General features: G+C 38.1%; 1 protein-coding gene across 1 annotated transcript; it reads left to right on the top strand.

The window, feature by feature from the left end:
- Window positions 1-3,205: 3,205 nt before the first annotated feature.
- On the top strand, window positions 3,206-12,160 carry LOC128233061 (zinc finger protein Xfin-like). Its single transcript, XM_052946938.1, has 3 exons — window positions 3,206-3,246; window positions 6,777-6,983; window positions 7,352-12,160. The coding sequence occupies exons 1-3, from the start codon at window positions 3,228-3,230 to the stop codon at window positions 9,832-9,834; spliced, it is 2,709 nt and encodes a 902-aa protein (XP_052802898.1). The 5' UTR covers window positions 3,206-3,227; the 3' UTR covers window positions 9,835-12,160.
- Window positions 12,161-19,047: the final 6,887 nt, after the last annotated feature.

Here is a 19,047-nt window from a genome sequence, read left to right as displayed (position 1 = left end):
GTGTGTGTGTGTGTGTGCGTGCGTGCGTGCCTGCGCACGTTGGTGCGTGCGTAAAGAGTAATGTAGAGTAGTTGGCCGAAATGATGACACCCATTGGATATGAATTGGTATTCTGCAGACAGTACTACAAGTTTAAAGTTTTCTCCCACCTCAGATAAGTAGATGCAATAATTTAACCATGCTAGAAATTCTTATCTTACCCACGGGCGAAGATAAAATGCCCGTATGGAACTCCTTTTTTTATGGTCGCCACATTGTAATTACCTCCCTTGTTGAAGACTGTCGTCTGTAGCATCATGGAATTCTTCTCTTGTGGCAATATTTAGAACGCTAATTAATCATTTCTCGCTTCAAATGTCACCATAAAACAGTTTACACGCACCTTTCAAGAAATAATGCTTCACTCTCCTTAGAACTATTTCAAGACCGATTTGACTATTAACATAATCTGAATCACTGTGCGCATATCCATGACAACCAAAAACGATCGCATATCTATACGCAATTATTTTCATTAAGAACAAAAGAGTTCCAGCAAAAAATATAGTTTTCCTTAATTTTGTTTAACTGAGGTTGGAGAAAAAGCATCTACCATAGCCGCTCGTGTAAAATAGGTTCATCCCGACCCTCACGTAGGGTGTTTTGCAATCTCGGTAAACCTCGTTTCCGCAAAACACCCTATATACGCTCGGGTCGGAATGAACCTATCTTAAACTTTCGGCCATGGATGATACCTATAATCTTGGTATAGCCAAGTTTCGCTGCCGGCTACAATGTCTGGATATACTGCCTGGCGACGCACGATGCTAAAAGGAAGAAAAGTGATGCATAGTGCATGGCTACTCTCCATTTGGCCAAACATATAGGCGATTATTTCCTTACGTGGTCGATTAAAAATGTGTATTGAATCAAACCGATGCGATTAGATAATCAAAGGTTTAAACTTAAATGAGCCTTTACGCATTAAAGCGCCTTATCTGAAGCATTGGGTTAAAGTTACACTCTCACAGATTAAACGTTTTGACAACTTTTTTTTGCCTTGGGACGAGTCGATTTTTGCGAAAATACAAAAAAATGTATATAAGACAAGTCCAAAAATTGATGTTTTGCGTTAGTAACGGTTTAAGCCATAACACAGTAATTTTCGAACGGAAATATGAAAATCTACGACCTGATTTTTTGTCTTTTATCATTGGTTTGCAGATATTTACGAAAAAAAATGCTCTTTCCAAGACAAAAAATAAAGAAGTTGTAAAAATGCAATATCTGTGAGAGTGCAGCTTTAAAGGCTTAGTTTATGTGTATTCAGTGTGTGAATACCACGTGATAAATTACGTGATAAATGCTTTGTACATCGGAAGGCAACATTTCGTTTAGAATGAGGACTAAGATAACTTATATTTTTCTACACCAGTTTAAATGAAACAAATGGCAGTCAATGCCGCTTAAAGAGCACCGCCTGTGTTTTATTACCGGAGTTTGATCATGATTAGGTGATTAATTTCCTCAAACACTTCGACAAACCTATTTCCAAATAGTGTGTTGACAGTGCGCCGCCGTTTTATGAAAAGGTTTGTCGAAGTGTTTAAAGAAACTAAACTCTCAATCAAACTCTGGTAAAAGATCGAATGCGGGGCTCTGAAAGCGGCTTAGACTACCGGCTATGTTTCAACGGCATTCGAAATGGTAAAGAAATAGTAAAGTTATCCTTGTTTAAAGTCTTGATTCGAAGCAAAATGTTGCCTTCAGACGTAATTAATCTCATGGTATACAAACACTGGTATTAGTGAACCTAAACATGCGGGATAATTCCTAGCTTGTCTTTAAAGTTGCACTCTCTCAGAATGACAGTTTTGACATTTCAGATTTTTTTCTTCAGAAAAAAACTAATTTTTGCATCAATGTCTTCAGTTCAGTTAGACTAGTATAGGATAATTCACATTAAAACACTCGAATCGCAATTGTAAGAAAAACTGCCGAAAATTTCAGCGTTTAGTACCTCCTTTAGCCATAAACCATTATTTTCGAACATACATATGAAAAACTGCGATCTTATCGTTTTTGAGCACACTTATATCACTGGTTTCCAGACATTTACGCAAAAACTGGCTATTTCTAAGACAAAAAATGAAGGAAATTGTCAAAACGGTCAATGTTTGAGAGTACAGCTCCAGATGAGGAACACTTATGATGCCAAGTGACGCTATTATTGAGATAAACATTGTAAAGCATTGAATATTTCAGCTCCGGCGGGTCATGTTAATAGTTCATCAGTGCGTGGTAATTGAAGTCATTAAATATTAGAAACTGCATAGTAAGTACATTATATAACGAACATTTTCAGAAATATTGACGGCGGATTCTGGCGTCAGATTTCGATATCAATACATTGTATTCTGACGTCAAACCGATATGCAAAAGTATACCAAATAAAAAAAACCCATCAAACATACGTTTATTTCTGACACCGAAATAAGTAGAATATTACCCTCATTCCCTTTTGCGAAAGTAACGTAGGGTACCGGTCTACAAATTTGTCTTCTGTTGTCTTTTGTGAAGTTGTGTAAGTGCAGTTATACAAAATTCATCGTATCTTAATTGAACTATATCATTTTAATACAATTAGTTTACTCCATATTTTTCTAAACATAGCAGTTTCAGATCATAGTGATAATTTATAAATTATGATGGCATTACTTTGTTCAAGAATCGCTATTAAAGTCGGGTATATGATAATCAAGAAGCATAAGCTCGATCAATGCGCTATTATCCGACATTGATGACATTAGTCTAACAAAATGGCGAGGGCCGATATGGAAACGTTTTAAAATAAAATATTGCGGCCCAACCCTTTTGTATATAAATATATATTCGCATTCGAATGTGTTCATGCCTTAATAACAATAAAATAGGATTAAATCAGAATATGACGTAGTCTAATATCAACTCTGACGTACATGTACATGTTTACAAGTGGTGACGTCTGAATCCATCAAGACTTACCAGTACGTCAAGTGCCTGTTGTTTGGTTGGGGCACGGTGCTTATTCCTGTCTTCCACCCCACCCAGGGCTCATTCGTAAAGTCGATCAGTGATGTATGTGTTGAGTTCTACATGGCTATAGATAGGATCAGTTCATTACACCGTTAAATTGATAACAAAGAAAGACAACTCTTCTTTGTTTGCATTTGTTAAAACTGTTGCTTGCTGCCATCGGATTTAGAAAAATGGAAAATGAAGATGATGGTAATTGACGTTTTACTTTCTTTTGTCGTTTCAATGACATATATTTGCAATGAAATTAAAGCTCCTTTTTATTTGTGATAACTCACATTCAAATGGAATGTAGAAATACCACTATTAATTTCTTTTGTTTACATTTTAAGTTATTTCGGACAACATGATTTCGGATAATTCGCTTTATCGCTATCCTCTAGTTTGTGGTTAGGCGATGTGGTATGGTCTGTCAAAAACAATTATATTATTTAACGATTTTCTTTTCCTTTTAGTGTAAATGATTAAACACAAATACTGAACTATTTATCATTTGAAGGAGCGATACAAAATAGAGGAGGGGGGGGGGGGAACAATTTAATACATCAGCTCCCGCTTGATACCAATACATCAGCCTCTTAATCTTTATTACCGGCTGCTGTCTAATCAGATCTCTGATCTGAATGTCTTTTGCTGTTCATTACCTTGCGGTGCTGTCCAATACAATGCAAGTTTCACTTAAGAAAATTGAATGAACAAAGCATGTTATCATAGTTCGTTTATTTAGATCACATTTTCCAACAATTGTATAAAAAATAGTGTTAAATGCTTTAGACAAAGAATAAACACAATGTAAAATACGTAAGTCGCCAGTAAAATGAGTAAAAAGTATGACTCTGTATCATTTAAATTAGCCACAACCCTCCCCTTCCGCCCCCCCCCCCTTCCACACTCACAGTATTCTCACCTCGCAGAGTACAGTAGTATGAGCCCTAGTCTACCACACCTCTACAATTTCAAATGAAGTATCTGAAAGTAGTATTTGAGACTTCTTCATAGTCCCCCCCCCCCTCCGACTTCCCTACCCCTCTTCTACTGCCGGCACGCTCAACCACGACATAAAACCCACTAAACTTAATTCAGTATTAAACCCCGGTGTACAAACCACCTCACATACTCTATAGTATACTTATGATAATAAAAGGGGTTCCCTAGTTTTAGCCATCCCATCCCCTCCCCTCCGACTTCCCCACGCTAACACAATGCAGTTTTAAACCCAGGCATACAAACTATCTCGCATACTCTAGATATTGTATGTACTTATAAAAATGAAAGGGGTTCTCAGGGTTAAGCCGCCAACACCTGCCTCCCCCCCCCCCCTCCCCACGACATAGAACCCACTAAACACAATGCAGTATTAAACACCGGTGTACAAACCACCTCGCATACTCTATAGTATGTACTTATGATAATGAAAGGGGTTCCCTAGTTTTAGCCATCCCCCCTCCGACTTCCCCACCCTAAAACACAATGCAGTTTTAACCCCCCCCCCACCCAACTTCCCCACCCCTCTACATTCAACAACAACTTTTGCATACAAGCCACAAAGACAATGAAGTATTAAATCCCGGCATACAAAACCACCAACAAGTACAGCATACAACCCATAATTTTTTTTTTTATTAAATCTGGGCGTACAAACAACCTCTGATACTCTATTGTTGTATATATACTAATGAAAATTTACAGGGTTCCCAAGTTTTCGGGTTTTCAGTAATTCCACCGACCGTAACTTTATCGATTGTCTGCCACAGAAATTGATTTACCACACTTTGGGGATGTTAAGGTTACACTCCTTATTAAAAATATTTTTGTCTGAAATCATTGTTTGTGGCAGTAAACTATGACTTTATTACATCAGACCGATGTGCCAAATTATATTTACTGTCTGTGGTCAGTTTTCAAGGCATTTAAACGGAATGAATCTTGAACTATCTCAACTGACAAGAACTACCTTTAACTCCTGTGATGTAATACAAAAATTAGCCTGATTGTGCTCAAAATTTGAATTTGAAGAATCTATTGAGACAGAGATCCTTGTGTTGTCACTTAGTTTATTCCAGCTGTCATGTTCTGTTTTACAAAGTTTTTGTATTTTTATGCCCCCGAAGGTGGGCATATTAAAATCGCACCGTCCGTCCGTCCGTCCGTCCGGCTCTGTAACTTTCCCTTGTATGGACATATTTTAAAATAACTTGCCACATGTGTTCCACATACCAAGACGACGTGTGGCGTGCAAGACTCGTGTCCCTACCTCAAAGGTCAAGGTCACACTTAGTGTTTATTCACAATGGAGTGCTGCATATAAGGACATAGAGTATAGGTTGTCGTGTCCGGGCTGTAACATTCTCTTGTATGGACAGATTTTAAAATAACTTGCCACATGTGTACCACATACCAAGACGATGTGTCGCGTGCAAGACCCGTGTCCCTACCTCGAAGGTCAAGGTCACACTTAGTGTTTATTCACAATGGAGTGCTGCATATAAGGACATAGAGTATAGGTTGTCGTGTCCGGGCTGTAACTTTCTCTTGTATGGATAGATTTTAAAATAACTTGCCACATGTGTTCCACATACCAAGACGACGTGTCACATGCAAGACCCGTGTCCCTACCTCAAAGGTCAAGGTCACACTTAGTGTTTATTTACAATGGAGTGCTGCATATAAGGACATAGAGTATAGGTTGTCGTGTCCGGGCTGTAACTTTCCCTTGTATGGACAGATTTTAAAATAACTTGCCAAATGTGTTCCACATACCAAGACAACGTGTCGCGTGCAAAACCCGTGTCCCTACCTCAAAGGTCAAGGTCACACTTAGAGTTTATTAACAATGGAGTGCTGCATATAAGGACATAGAGTATTGGTTGTCGTGTCCGGGCTGTAACTTTCCCTTGTATGGACAGATTTTAAAATAACTTGACATATGTGTTCCACATACCAAGACGACGTGTCGCCTGCATGACCCGTGTCCCTACCTCAAAGGTCAAGGTCACACTTAGTGTTTATTCACAATGGAGTGCTGCATATAAGGACATAGAGTATTGGTTGTCGTGTCCGGGCTGTAACTTTCTCTTGTATGGACAGATTTTAAAATAACTTGCCACATGTGTTCCACATACGAAGACAACGTGTCGTGTGCAAGACCCGTGTCCCTGCCTCAAAGGTCAAGGTCACACATAGTGTTTATTCACAATGGAGTGCTGCATATAAGGACATAACAGTGTAGGTTGTCAAGTATGGGTGGTATTTTTTTATGTTCAGAGGCAATTTAAAATAACTTGCCATATGTATTTGACACGTAAAGGCAAGATAAACTTTTCATGTACTGACCTTGTTCGTAGGTGAATGTCACATTCGGGGGCATTCGTCACATACTGTGACAGCTCTTGTTAAAAGTCACTTTTTGCATGTTTTCGCACAAAACAATTGTTGCTTGCTGAGTTTTCTACGAGTTTACAACACTAAACAATGTTTTCTTTGTGTATTGTTTAAATCGGCCTTTCTTCTTGGTTTCTATCTTCATAAAGAAATTGTTCTCATTTTATAGGGTCAAAAATAATTTTGTTTGAAATGTGAACAAAATGCTTGTTAATTTACAATGATAAAACATCATGAAAAGTTCCTAAAATAGCTCAATTGTTAAGAAATGTTAAGACATGATTTAGAAAAAATGCTCATTTTGGTGCTAAATAAATTGGTTTTATGATATGTTTTATCAGGTCAGAATTCCACCTCATTCAGTGAAAGTTTACTTGAAGAGGGGAGCAATTCGATCTTCTCAACTCCAGAAAAGCCTGGTGATGTTCCAATAAGCAAGAATTACACTCTCCAACACGATGAAACCGGCAGGCTGTATACATGCTCAGTCTGTGATAAAACCTTCAGAAGCAAGTCAAATCTGAATTGTCATCTTCGAATGCACGCAGGTACAGTATATGCCTTATGACTTGGACAGTATTCTAAATAAAAATAAAGGTAAATTTACCAACATTTTTCTTCTTCCACCGATAAACATAGAAAGCATTTCATTTGTCTGCTGAAAGTAGGCCAAATGTACAAACCTTTGATCAGATATATACAGTCTATTTAATGTGTTTGACATCATGCAAGTAATTAATTACCAATTACACTTAAGTGTCATTCTGTCTGATTTTATGGATATATATATTTTTTATAAGTATTTCAGCTCTGATTACTTCATTGTTATGTACATTTAGATTTGCTTGTAGTTTGGACAATACAAAGTGTACTATGCTGGTGACTGAAAACATTGAATTCAGTATCTCCTTTTCAGGGCAGAGACCATACAGATGTGGAATTTGCCATCGACCATTTCCACGACTGAACAACCTTCGTGCTCATATTTCAAAAATACACAGCAAGACCGACCAGGAATTGGGGATGTTTGTTGAAAAAAGCCGGATTATGTTTACACAGGAAAATAACAGTCCAAATATCAACTCAAGCATAAATATGCCAACAAATTTCCCAGAGTCTTTTTATTTGGATAATGAAGCTGCTGAGAGGGATGAAACTCCTAATGGAAAAATGAAAACAGAGGAAGAAACAATAATGTGCACTGGCATGTCAGAATCAAGTCCTTCAGAGGCACCTATTAATGATGCCATGAACACTTTTGACTCTGTGAGATGCCCCCTCTGCTCCCTTTGCCTTATTTCAAGAGATGCTCTTATTAAGCATCTCATTGATGACCATTATGTGAGCCCAGAATGTATTGGCACACTTCTGCATGTATTCAAAGATGCTTTAGAATTTGTAAAGCCAAAGAAAGATGATTCTTCAAATGTCAAATCAGAGTTGAAAGATGCTGTAGAAAATGAAGTCCTTAATTCACAGAGGACACCAGAACATAACATAGATTTTTCCAGTATTGACAAACCACTATCATTGCAAGTAGAGACAAATAATGCCGCATTATTTCAGCTGGGAATCAAATCAGAGTTTGGCGAGAGTGATTTTGAAGATTCGCATTCCAGCTTTAACGATTTCAATGGAGAGTTGCCGTATGAGGTGTTGAACGAAAATAGCCGTGATGAGAAGAGCTACCGGTGCCGTCTGTGTGGCTTCACATGTGATCGCAGGTATTACATGACCAATAATCATATGCTTAAGCATACAAAGACAAAGCCGTTTGTGTGTGTTATTTGTTCCAAAGGCTATACTCGCAGATATGTTCTCACAGGTCATGTTATGAAGTCTCATAATATCTATGGTGAAGAGCTGGCTAATGTGGTTGAGGCCTCGGATCTAACTTCAAACAAAGGCACTGCTGGTACAAGTCTGGCAGATTCCAGCATAGACATGAGCGAATATCAGGAGTCAGAGATGGATGTTAGTTCTGAAGTGAGAGAAGGACTTGATGGAGGAATCCATGGTGGAAAAGATCAATCTGAAATAAAACATGAGGCATCATTTAATCACCTTACAAAGTTTCCGCATATCAAACCGAAATTAAAAATGAAGGGCAATGGAAATGGTACAGAAAATATTGATGAAAAAAATCTAGACTTGATGAATGAACAATTGCCATACAGTACAGTGGAAGTTGAGAAAAATGGAAGTATTGAACATATTTATAAGTGTGGTCTCTGTGGTTTCACCAGCACAAGGAAGTGGTACCTTCTCACAGCCCATAAACAAAAACACACTGGTCTGTCAAAATCATTCACATGTTCAATTTGCAAAAGTTCCTACAGTCGTAAATATGATTTAAGAAAGCATATCGTACGGAAGCACCAGATCCTTGGTGATATGCTTGAAGCTATACTAGACGCTACCAAAGAGGAAACTAAGTATAATGATGCAGAATCTGGAGATATCAGTCAGAACATGGAAAACATGAAGCAAGAAAATACTATATATAACATGAAACAAGAAAGTAGGGTGTATGATAATCATAGTGAAGACAATGGTGAAAGGATAGAAAATGGACTTCATGTTGAAAACAATTATTTAGAAAATATTCAGCCTGATGAAGAATGTGATGACAGTGGTGAGGAAGAACAACTTCAGGGAGATGAAATACAGAATGAAAATCATGATGGCACTGAGAGGAGTGATTTGAATAAGAGTGATGCAATTGATTTAAGTTCTGTAAGGAAATCTGATGAGGTTAATGTGAAAAATATGCTTGCAACTCCGGACTTGATGACAATGAGTCCTGCAGCAGCAATAGCAGCAGCAGCAGTGGCAGCAGCAGCAGAAGGTGTGTTTAAAGCAAGAAGGTATCAAGGCAACTTACCTTTTAATGAGATGATTAAAGCTGAAATTGATAAAAATACTTTATCATGTTTGAGATGTGGTAAGAAGTGTTCCACTTACAGCAACTTGAAGCAGCATGTCAGGATTGTTCACTACAATGTGAAGGAGTTTGTGTGTCACATCTGCTATAAAACATTCAACACAAACTACAACTTGAAAGTCCACTTGAAACAGCATGTGGACACCAACCAGAAAAAATCATCCCACATATCCTGCCAGGTTTGCTACAAGATGTTCATGAACCAGTCAAACCTGGAAGCTCACATGATTTCTAAGCATGGAATTAGTTTAGAGGAAACACAGGAAATAGCAAAAAGTCATAGAGGAGTCATGTTAAAGCCAGCTGATGGAGAGGATGATGTGGGTGAGGTTTTGCTTCCTCCTGAGGTTGATATGGGTAAAGGTCATGATGAGATGGATACAGAAGTTGATCTGGCCATTGTCAAGAAGGAAAGGGAAGAAATTGCTGAATTAACTGATGTAGTAGGTAGTTAAAAGAATGGCAATGAGGCTTGGGAAGATAGTTAGAAGACATGCAATGTGTTCAGGGAGATACTTAAAAGACATTGGATTGGTTTGGATAGTTAATTTAAAGAATTTCAATGGGGTTGTTTTGCTACAGGCATAATGATGATGTTCCAAATAAGTGAACAAGTACATGCGTGTAACATTTTTGTTAATGTTTTTTTAATATTTTCCCCCAAAAAATTGAGCATTTAGTTGTTTGTCTATACCACTTTTTGTGTCTCATCAACGGCCAGTTCATCTTCAATGAAACATTATAGCAACCCACCCTAACACGAGGAGATGCACATATTTTCAGAAGGTTCCAGTTTGATGATCTGTGATTTTTAATTTCTTTATATTGCTATATAGGTATATATATTTATTTCAGTAAGTAATACATGATACATGGCTAAAAAACAACACCATATATACATGTATGTTAAATAATTAAACATTAATTACAACATGAGGCCTAAACAAACACCACATGAACACCAAACACCAAGGATAACACACAAAAAATGTTAACTCTTACTTCCATTTTGGCCCTTTGTGCTGTTGACATGACATATGTTGATATAGGACCAGTCTGTCCCACCATTCATTACCGTCTTGAATTCAATTCAACTGTATGGGAAACTTTTATTAGGAGATGCACATGTTATAAGCACATTGTAGTTTGATGAGTTTTCACAGAGTAATGGTCCTTCTGTTTTCTGATCAGTGTGAATAAAGTCCATTCCTGTCCTGGCTATTTTTCAGCAACTTCTGGCTTGAATTTAATGAAATATTATTGGGAGCTTAACTTGCACATATTGTCACTTCTCAGAACATTCTGCATTCTGGCTCAGTGAGTTCTGAACCTTTCAATTTCTATAAAGTATGATATTCGTGTTTGGACTATTTCTCTGCCACTACAAGCTTGAATTCAATACAACTTTATAGAAATCTTTATTTACAATAGGAAATGTGCAGATTATCAGCATGTTTAACGTAAATGAGTTTTTGCCCTTTTAAATCCTATATAGTGTGATATTGGATCATTAGTGTCGGGGCTTTTTCTCAGCAACTACCAGCAAGAGATGATGCAGGTATTGACAGCATGTTCCGGTTCGATGATTTGTCACGGACTGGCACCCTGTCGGGGAGTATACATCTTTTCCAACGATAACTTTATTGACCATTATTTTTAAATCTTTCTTTTGTGATGCATAATATTTATAATATTTTGGAATGTCATGCTAAAACTAAAACATTTTGAGAAACTGAGTATTGGGGACAAAATGCTTACATTCTAAACCTAAATTCATCTGATCTAAATGCAATTTCATGGTATTCTAAAAAGCCTTAAAAATGATAGAAAGTATATATCTTGTATGTTAATCAGGTAATAGTGTTACATTCTTGTTTGATTTGATTGATTAAGCTTAGACATGAGGATCAGTTTAGTATTACCTCTGATAGTATTAGTTTAAGGTATGACTATTTTACTTTCATTATTGCCATTTTCCTAAATGTGTGTATAATGTGCTGTGTTTATGTCTAATATGAAGTCATATGAATGTTATGAAATGATATTTTTATATTTGTTTGACTAAAAGGTATTTTTACAAAACATGATGCAATTGTTGTTGAAGAGTGGATTTTTAAGAAATGGATATGCATATTTTTGGCCCGCTAATTGGCAAAATAATTATTTAAAAGAAATCGTTGTTTGTAATGTATGCTGTAAGAAATATATGTCTTATCTAATGCAGATAAAAGCACTATTGGGTTCTCTTCACTTCATCACGGTTAAAGACCAGATGTAATGTATGCATGGTAGGGGAATTGTTTCATATTTCAGTTCTGAATTCATGAAAAATGGCAAAAACATTAATGGTACATTCTGTACTTATAGTTTTCCTCTAAGATTTTCTACTATTTAAGTGAAATAGAAAATATTATTTTCCTATTTGCATAATTAAAGATGTATTCATGACTTATTTTAGCATTGATTATAAAAAAAATGCCAGACTTAAATGAGTTTGTGTGCCAACCCGTATCCCTTTCAATGAATTAAGCTGTATTTTAATATCTTTTTAGTTGTTCACAGTCTCTATATTGTATGCATAATAATTATGCATTTTGTTATCGTGTGCATTTAACATGTGCGAAGCACGGTTGTACATTTTGATATATTGTCATTTATTTTGAATATGTAAGTAGATATCTTTGAATTTGTATATAAACAAAAGCAAGTAGTGATATTTTGATTTTGAATACATATTTTCATTAATTATCTGTATCAAGTCAATTAAATATCAAAGAGAAATTTAAGTGTTGACATTTTTATATTCTGTCACTTACAAATTTCCTTGCCGGTCTGTTCGTTCTTTTTTTGGCAATGTACATTTGTCTGTCTGTGTGTATGCTTTAACCCTTAATTAAAAAAAATTTTGGCACAGATGCCCACCATTCCAAGACACTTTTCGGAACTCAGTTTCGTGTTGAAGACTTTCTTATATTAGATATTGCCTGAACGCATCAACACAAGTTAACTACGGTACATTTGTACATTGGAAACAGCTTATTGTTCCCATTTGTTTGCGATTTCGTGAAAGTATTTTTTGTCCAAATACATGGTATCACTTTTGGTGGCCGTTTTAGCCAAAGCATGTGCAGGTAATAACATGAAGTATTGATTATCCAATCTTGATAAAACTTGGTGCCAGTATTTAGTAGGCACAATGACTCGGACTAGTTGGTTGTGGAGTAAACCCTATCAGTATCTCCATTGTTATGAACCTTTCACGTTACCGAAAAAATATCTTATGCCATGTGCAGACAATATTTTAAGTATCTATTATCCAATCATAAGACACTTGGTGACAGTGGTTGTTGGCATGTTTCAGTCACGTTTGTTCATCGATGAATGTATCATTAACTGCAGATTTGTTATGCCCCTCTTACATTAACTCATGGGTTTATGTTGTTATATATATATATAAACTGAAATGTTTATTATCCAATCGTGATAAAACTTGGTGACATTGTTTGTGGGCATAATGTCTCAATAAATTTGGATAGCGGGGTAAAAAGCATCAGTAAATCTAGAGGTATTCCCGTTTCACATAACACAAAGTAAGTTTTATCCAATGAAACTTGGTGACAGTGTTTACGGACATAATGTCTCGGTCAGACTTGATCGTGGGGCAATTTGTATCAGTAACTCCAGTGAAATGTCTCTTTGTGTTTGTGTGCATGATGTCTCAGTCCCATTTGAGCCTGAAGTGAAACCATTCCTAAACTGCAAGAGCTTTGGCTCTTTTACTATTAAAAATTAGGTTTATATCTCATGTTGAAAACAACCAGTTTTTATTACTCAATCATGATGCGACATAGTGACAGTATGTGTAGGCATAATATATATATCAAGTTTGACTCGGTGATAAATCACCCCTGTAAATCAATTTACTACAAATGTTTGGTTCGTTTACATTCAATTTTATATTATCATTGGTTTGATCATAATGGTGCTCCAAATAGGCCACACATCAGATTTCTATGAGTTCAATATCATCAATGAGGTTAATTTCACGAACAAACGACATTACTATTGTTAGAAAATGAGTGAAATGTGCTTGTTGACCAATAAACAGAACTCAAACCGAGGGCCATTTTTTCATTGAGTAGATCTTAAAATGATATTGCCCTGACACGGACTGAGCAGTTTTTAAAAGTCACCGATCATTCTTGCCTCAGCTCTATTGAACTGAATCGTCATTGATTGGTTGGTTGAAATGACCTGTCAATCATACTAGTGGGTAAACAGTTTACACTAAACTCCACATGCACGGCTTCACTTTTATTGCATTTCTACGCCTTGTTAAAAGTGATGATGTAATCCAAAGTAGAAAATGACACTTGGATTTTTAATCCCAACTTTTAAGTGTAGGTATAGTAATGTGGTTCATAACACACCATTCACTCTTAGTGACATATGATGTACATATGATGGTAAAGCCCAATAAGAAGAAGTGCAGTGTACAAGAACCATAACTCTCAGCTAATTACAGAGTTTTTGCACTTTGTTACTTTTTCTTATCCGGAGCATAACTTGAAAACTAATGGATGGAATTTAATTAAACTTTATACGATGGTTAAGAACCATAACTCTATTTTAGCTAATAACAGAGTTATTGCCTTATATTACTTTTCCTTGTCAGGAGCATAACTCTTGGAAACTACTGGATGGAATTCAATAATACTTCAAACGATGGTAAAGCACAATGAGATGTAGTGCAGTACATAAGAACCATAACTCTACTTTAGCTTCATTCAATGGTAAAGCGCAGTGTACAGCAGCGTAACTTCTTAAATACTTTAAATGGATTCTAATCCAACAACACAATGGTTAATCATGATGAGAGGAAATGTTGTGTATAAAAACGTCGGAGTTGTGGCCTCCTTTCAAATATATAGTTTGCTATTCCTGTGTCCAGGTGACATTCGGGGGTATTCGTTACTCCTGTGACAGTTTGATCTGTATAGAGCCTTAACATTCCTTTGGCACAATTAACGGCACGATTCCTCAAAACTTTCAAAGGCCGAGTACATGAGCAAACAGTCGTATGTATTGTAAAATGTGCCCGCTACGTAGCGATGTATAATTATGTTCATGCTGATGAATTTAGAGCTGTTTATGATGTAAATAAAATAACACATTCGTTGTCATTCAAAACGAAATTAATTAACATTTTTACAAATGTTATGTCTTCCATCAATATTATAGTTAGTAAAATTTAATATTACGGTTAACACAGAAGATAACGATTAATTTAAGTAATGTTTAGCTGTTCACATTGAAATCATGATTGCCTCAGCCCTGCTTAGACCCCTAGGTCGTTCATACCTACCGACTAAAAATAACATTGTGTTGGTGAACAAACAGAAACATTATGAATAGTTATTAATATAAAAAGTACAACATAGTCATGACAATATATACTATAAAACGCAAAATACTGGCCTTACATCAAGCCCTTTTACAGTCAGCATTCCCCATGAAACATACATCGTGAGACATAATACTGTATATTGGTCAGGGGATTCTAACCCACATACAATACTAGTGTCGTGAATTATTTCCAATCTGAGTCAGCTGTCCTTATTGGGTTCCATTTTGCTTTAAGCTTGTTCAGCCAAACCGACGCGTATTTCCTCCATCGTCCAATCCCGAACCCATAAAATATTTGCGGGCCGTCTTTTGTGTTTTCCACTTTGTCGGATGTTATCGACTTAGGCGATCTCTGAAAAGCAGTGATAGAAGTTGACACTGTCGAAGCTTCTTTGGTGTCCGCGTGTTTCTTAGTGTTAGGAACATCACCCTCTGGCTTCCCCAGAAAAGGAAACCTTTTGGCCAACCTGTTCGTTTCAAACACTGGTTCAGCTTCCATGGGGATAATTTCCCTTCGCACTTGAACTTGCTTTACCGGCGTCTTTCGGCCATTTGTTCGCGATTTGTTACCAGTATTGACAGGTGACCATGCATTAGATGTCATGACTGCGGCTTCATCGTTTGCTTTACCGGTACTGGATTTCATATTGACACTGCTTCTCTCACTTAATGGTCGGTTCACTGAAGATCCAATTGCTAGCTCCTGCACCTCAGCAGTTGAGTTATTCGGATCGACAGTTTTCTGTCTCAAAGTAGTGTGAATATGTCTATGGCTTTCCTCATCTTGCACAGATAGGGGGCTATTTTTACCAGGATCTACTTTTACTGGCTTGATAACTCGAGCTTTCGAGTTGAGAACAGGCTCACTCTGAACCTTAGGCAAAGACTTAGTACCAGTTGTGAGGTCAGCCTTATTTGCCGCATACGTAACAACATTGTCTCCTAAACAAAGTTGTCTCACTGGTGTTTGTGTTCCTTTAGGCTTCTCATTCTTGTTTGGAATCCATGCGTGATTGCTCTTTTGGACGCTGTTTGAGATTTTTGCCGATTTTCCACGTTCAAAGCTTGGTAGTATTTTGTTTCCTTCTAATGTTGGCATGTCATTATCACAGTCAGAAACTGTTTGATGTGACTTTCCGAACAAACCATGGTTTCCTATTAAATTATGTGTCGTACATTTGTGCGATTCGTTTTCGAAATTCGTATCCATGTCCTTTTCATTCTTTTCCTCGTGATCATCCCAATCAGAGTAAACCATGCCAGTTTCGTTTGCCTGAGGCTCTGGTAGACCATTATTTGATACATTTGTTAGTCTGTTTTGTGCTGGATTTCCGAGATCTTTCTTTTTACGATTTGTATTCACGCTATTACTGCTGGATTTGTTCATGTTATCATCTAAATCACTAAATTTATCTTCCGAAACTGACATTTCAATGGCATCTCCGTCGGGGATGTTGCCTCTTACTATTAATTTGTCCATTCTTGGCTTTATATTCATGGTTTTTGACCTTGACCCTGTTATTTCGTCCTCATCCCAAATACTAGCAGACGCTTTGAAGTTGTTTTTAACCGGTTCTTGCAAATGATTGGTAGTTTTGTGTGTTGGACAGGCATGATTGATATCATCTTCGTTGTCCCATACTGCGACATTGGCATTTTTATTACTCTTAACGATCATGGATTTTACTGATCCGCGACTGCTTGGTCTTATGTCTTCATTTGGTGTCAGTAATCTGTTCATTTTATCTCCTTGTGAATGAGTATGGTTGACTCTGAGAGTTGTTGGGCGTTTAGCTGTTTTTTGACTATCGTTTTCCCATGGATTTTCTTCGTACTCCTCGTTCAGAATATCCGCGCTTTTTGACATTCGTGAGTTTGTGTCGTGAACAGCTGCTGTTGTCACGACGACAGTTGAACCACCATTGGTTGTTAGTCCTTGAAATGATGTTGAGGTTTTCTTACTTGCTTGCCCTAGCTTATTTGCTCTAGCTTTTGTAGTTCTGTTTGTCTTTTGTCGTTCTGCAAGTTGTTGTGTACCTGGTTTCGCCCTCTTTCCTGTAGCGGACATTGTAGTTGCCGGCGGCCCAGCTCCTGGAATGTCGTCCAGTTCGTCCTGGGTGTCGTACTGCGAGTCATAGTCGCTGTCCGCTTCCTGGCCCTCTCCCTCCACATCGTCCTCCAGGTGTATGTTCCGGGCGCTGAGGGCACCACCACGACTCATACTGCTTTCCTCTCGACCCATACCTGCAGTAGACACGCGTATATGTGACATCTAGTGTGTTTGTTAGAACAACAAAATATAAGGAAACTTCCAATTGTTTGGCTTGCTCTCACTAATACAATACAACTGCACACTGTTCACATTTGGCAAAGAAAAAAAACGTTTTATTTTATTTAGCTTTCTTTTCTCTGTGATATTTCAGTTCAGTTCCGGTGCGTTTTCGCAGCAGCACAAGTAATACCGTTATCACTAAAAGGTGACCGAGGCTCAGTGTCATCATCATCTTGGTCAGGAGGCGGATGTCTCTTTTCAGAATTGTTGTTAGGCTCGTCATTGTCATCATCGTCGTCACCGTCACTACCGTCTGATTCTTCGGTCTCATTTGCCTCGTCTGGCTCGTCCTCCTCGTCATCAACATTGTCATCGTCGCCACGCCGAGGCACTCGCTTCCGTCGTCTTGCCTGTTCTATCTCGTTGCTTTAATAAACAATTAATAAATCGTATTGACATATGTCCTGTCGAGGTGCGCAACACGACTGAGGTTAAAGCATTTTGAATTATTTATCATGAATTCTTTAACGATGAAACACAGACCTGAAAGTAAGTTTTTTTTCATTAGAAGGTAAACCAATGCTAAAGACTAGAACGACAAGTGTTTAAATGGAACTTGAAATATTCCCGACGTTTGTCTATTCACCAAAACACATACTTGATGTTTAGTTCGATATTTCCCATGCCCCGTTGTTGTGCCTTCTGGCAACAGGCCTGGCAGCAAAATATGCTGATGAAAATGACGATGACGACGAGCAGGCCGCCGATTGTGCCGCTGTAGATGGTGCACGGCATCTCGTCCCAGTTAAACTCGATATAGCCAGGCACGGCTTCATAACAGTAGTAGGTGGTGGGCGGGGCTGTATGAGATCAAATGTATGTACATAGTATAGCCCGAAACAGCCTCGTAACAGAAATAGGGGGTGAGCGGAGCTGCATGCTTGATAATGGACACGATAAAGCTTTCAGCAGCCTTTCAGGAGTATTACGTTGTGGGCGGAGCTGTATGCAAGGAATTGTACATGGAATATCCCGGAGCAGTCACGTAACAGTAGTAGGTGGAGGATGAAGCTGTATGCAAGGAATTGTACATGGTATAGCTCGGAGCAGCCACGTAACAGTAGTAGGTGGAGGGCGGAGCTTTATGCCTGGAATTGTACATGGTATAGCGAGAAACAGCCATGGAACAGTATGAATGTGCAGGTGGAGCTGTTTGCTAGGAAGTGAACATGGTATAGCGTAGAACGGTCGTATTTGTGGTGGGCGAAGCTATATGCTAGGAATTGTACATAATATAGCCTGAAACAATCTCGTAACAATAGTTGGTGGAGCTACATGCTAGGAATTATACATGGTTCTGCCTGAAACAGCCTCGTAACAGTATGTATGCTAGAAATCGTACATGGAATAGCCCGGAGCAGCCACGTTACAGTGATAGGTGGAGGGCGGAGCTTTATGCTAGGAATTATACATGGAATAGCCCGGAGCAGCCACGTTACAGTTACTGTAGTAAGTGGAGGGTGGAGCTGTATGCTTGGAATTGTACATGGTATAGCCCGGAGCAGCTACGTAACAGAAGTAGGTGGAGGGCGGAGCTTTATGCTAGGAAATGTACATGGAATAGCCCGGAGCAGCCACGTTACAGTTACTGTAGTAAGTGGATGGCGGAGCTGTATGCTTGGAATTGTACATGGTATAGCGAGGAGCAGCCACGTAACAGTGATAAGTGGAGGGCGGAGCTTTATGCTAGGAATTATACATGGAATAGCCCGGAGCAGCCACGTTACAGTTACTGTAGTAAGTGGAGGGCGGAGCTGTATGCTTGAAATTGTACATGGAATAGCCCGGAGCAGCCACGTTACAGTTACTGTAGTAAGTGGAGGGCGGAGCTGTATGCTTGGAATTGTACATTAAATAGCCCGGAGCAGCCACGTTACAGTTACTGTAGTAAGTGGAGGGCGGAGCTGTATGCTTGGAATTGTACATGGTA

This window comes from Mya arenaria, chromosome 4 (assembly GCF_026914265.1).
Source record: "Mya arenaria isolate MELC-2E11 chromosome 4, ASM2691426v1".
In the NCBI taxonomy this organism is placed as follows: domain Eukaryota; kingdom Metazoa; phylum Mollusca; class Bivalvia; order Myida; family Myidae; genus Mya; species Mya arenaria.
This window is presented reverse-complemented; position numbering and strand designations above follow the sequence as displayed.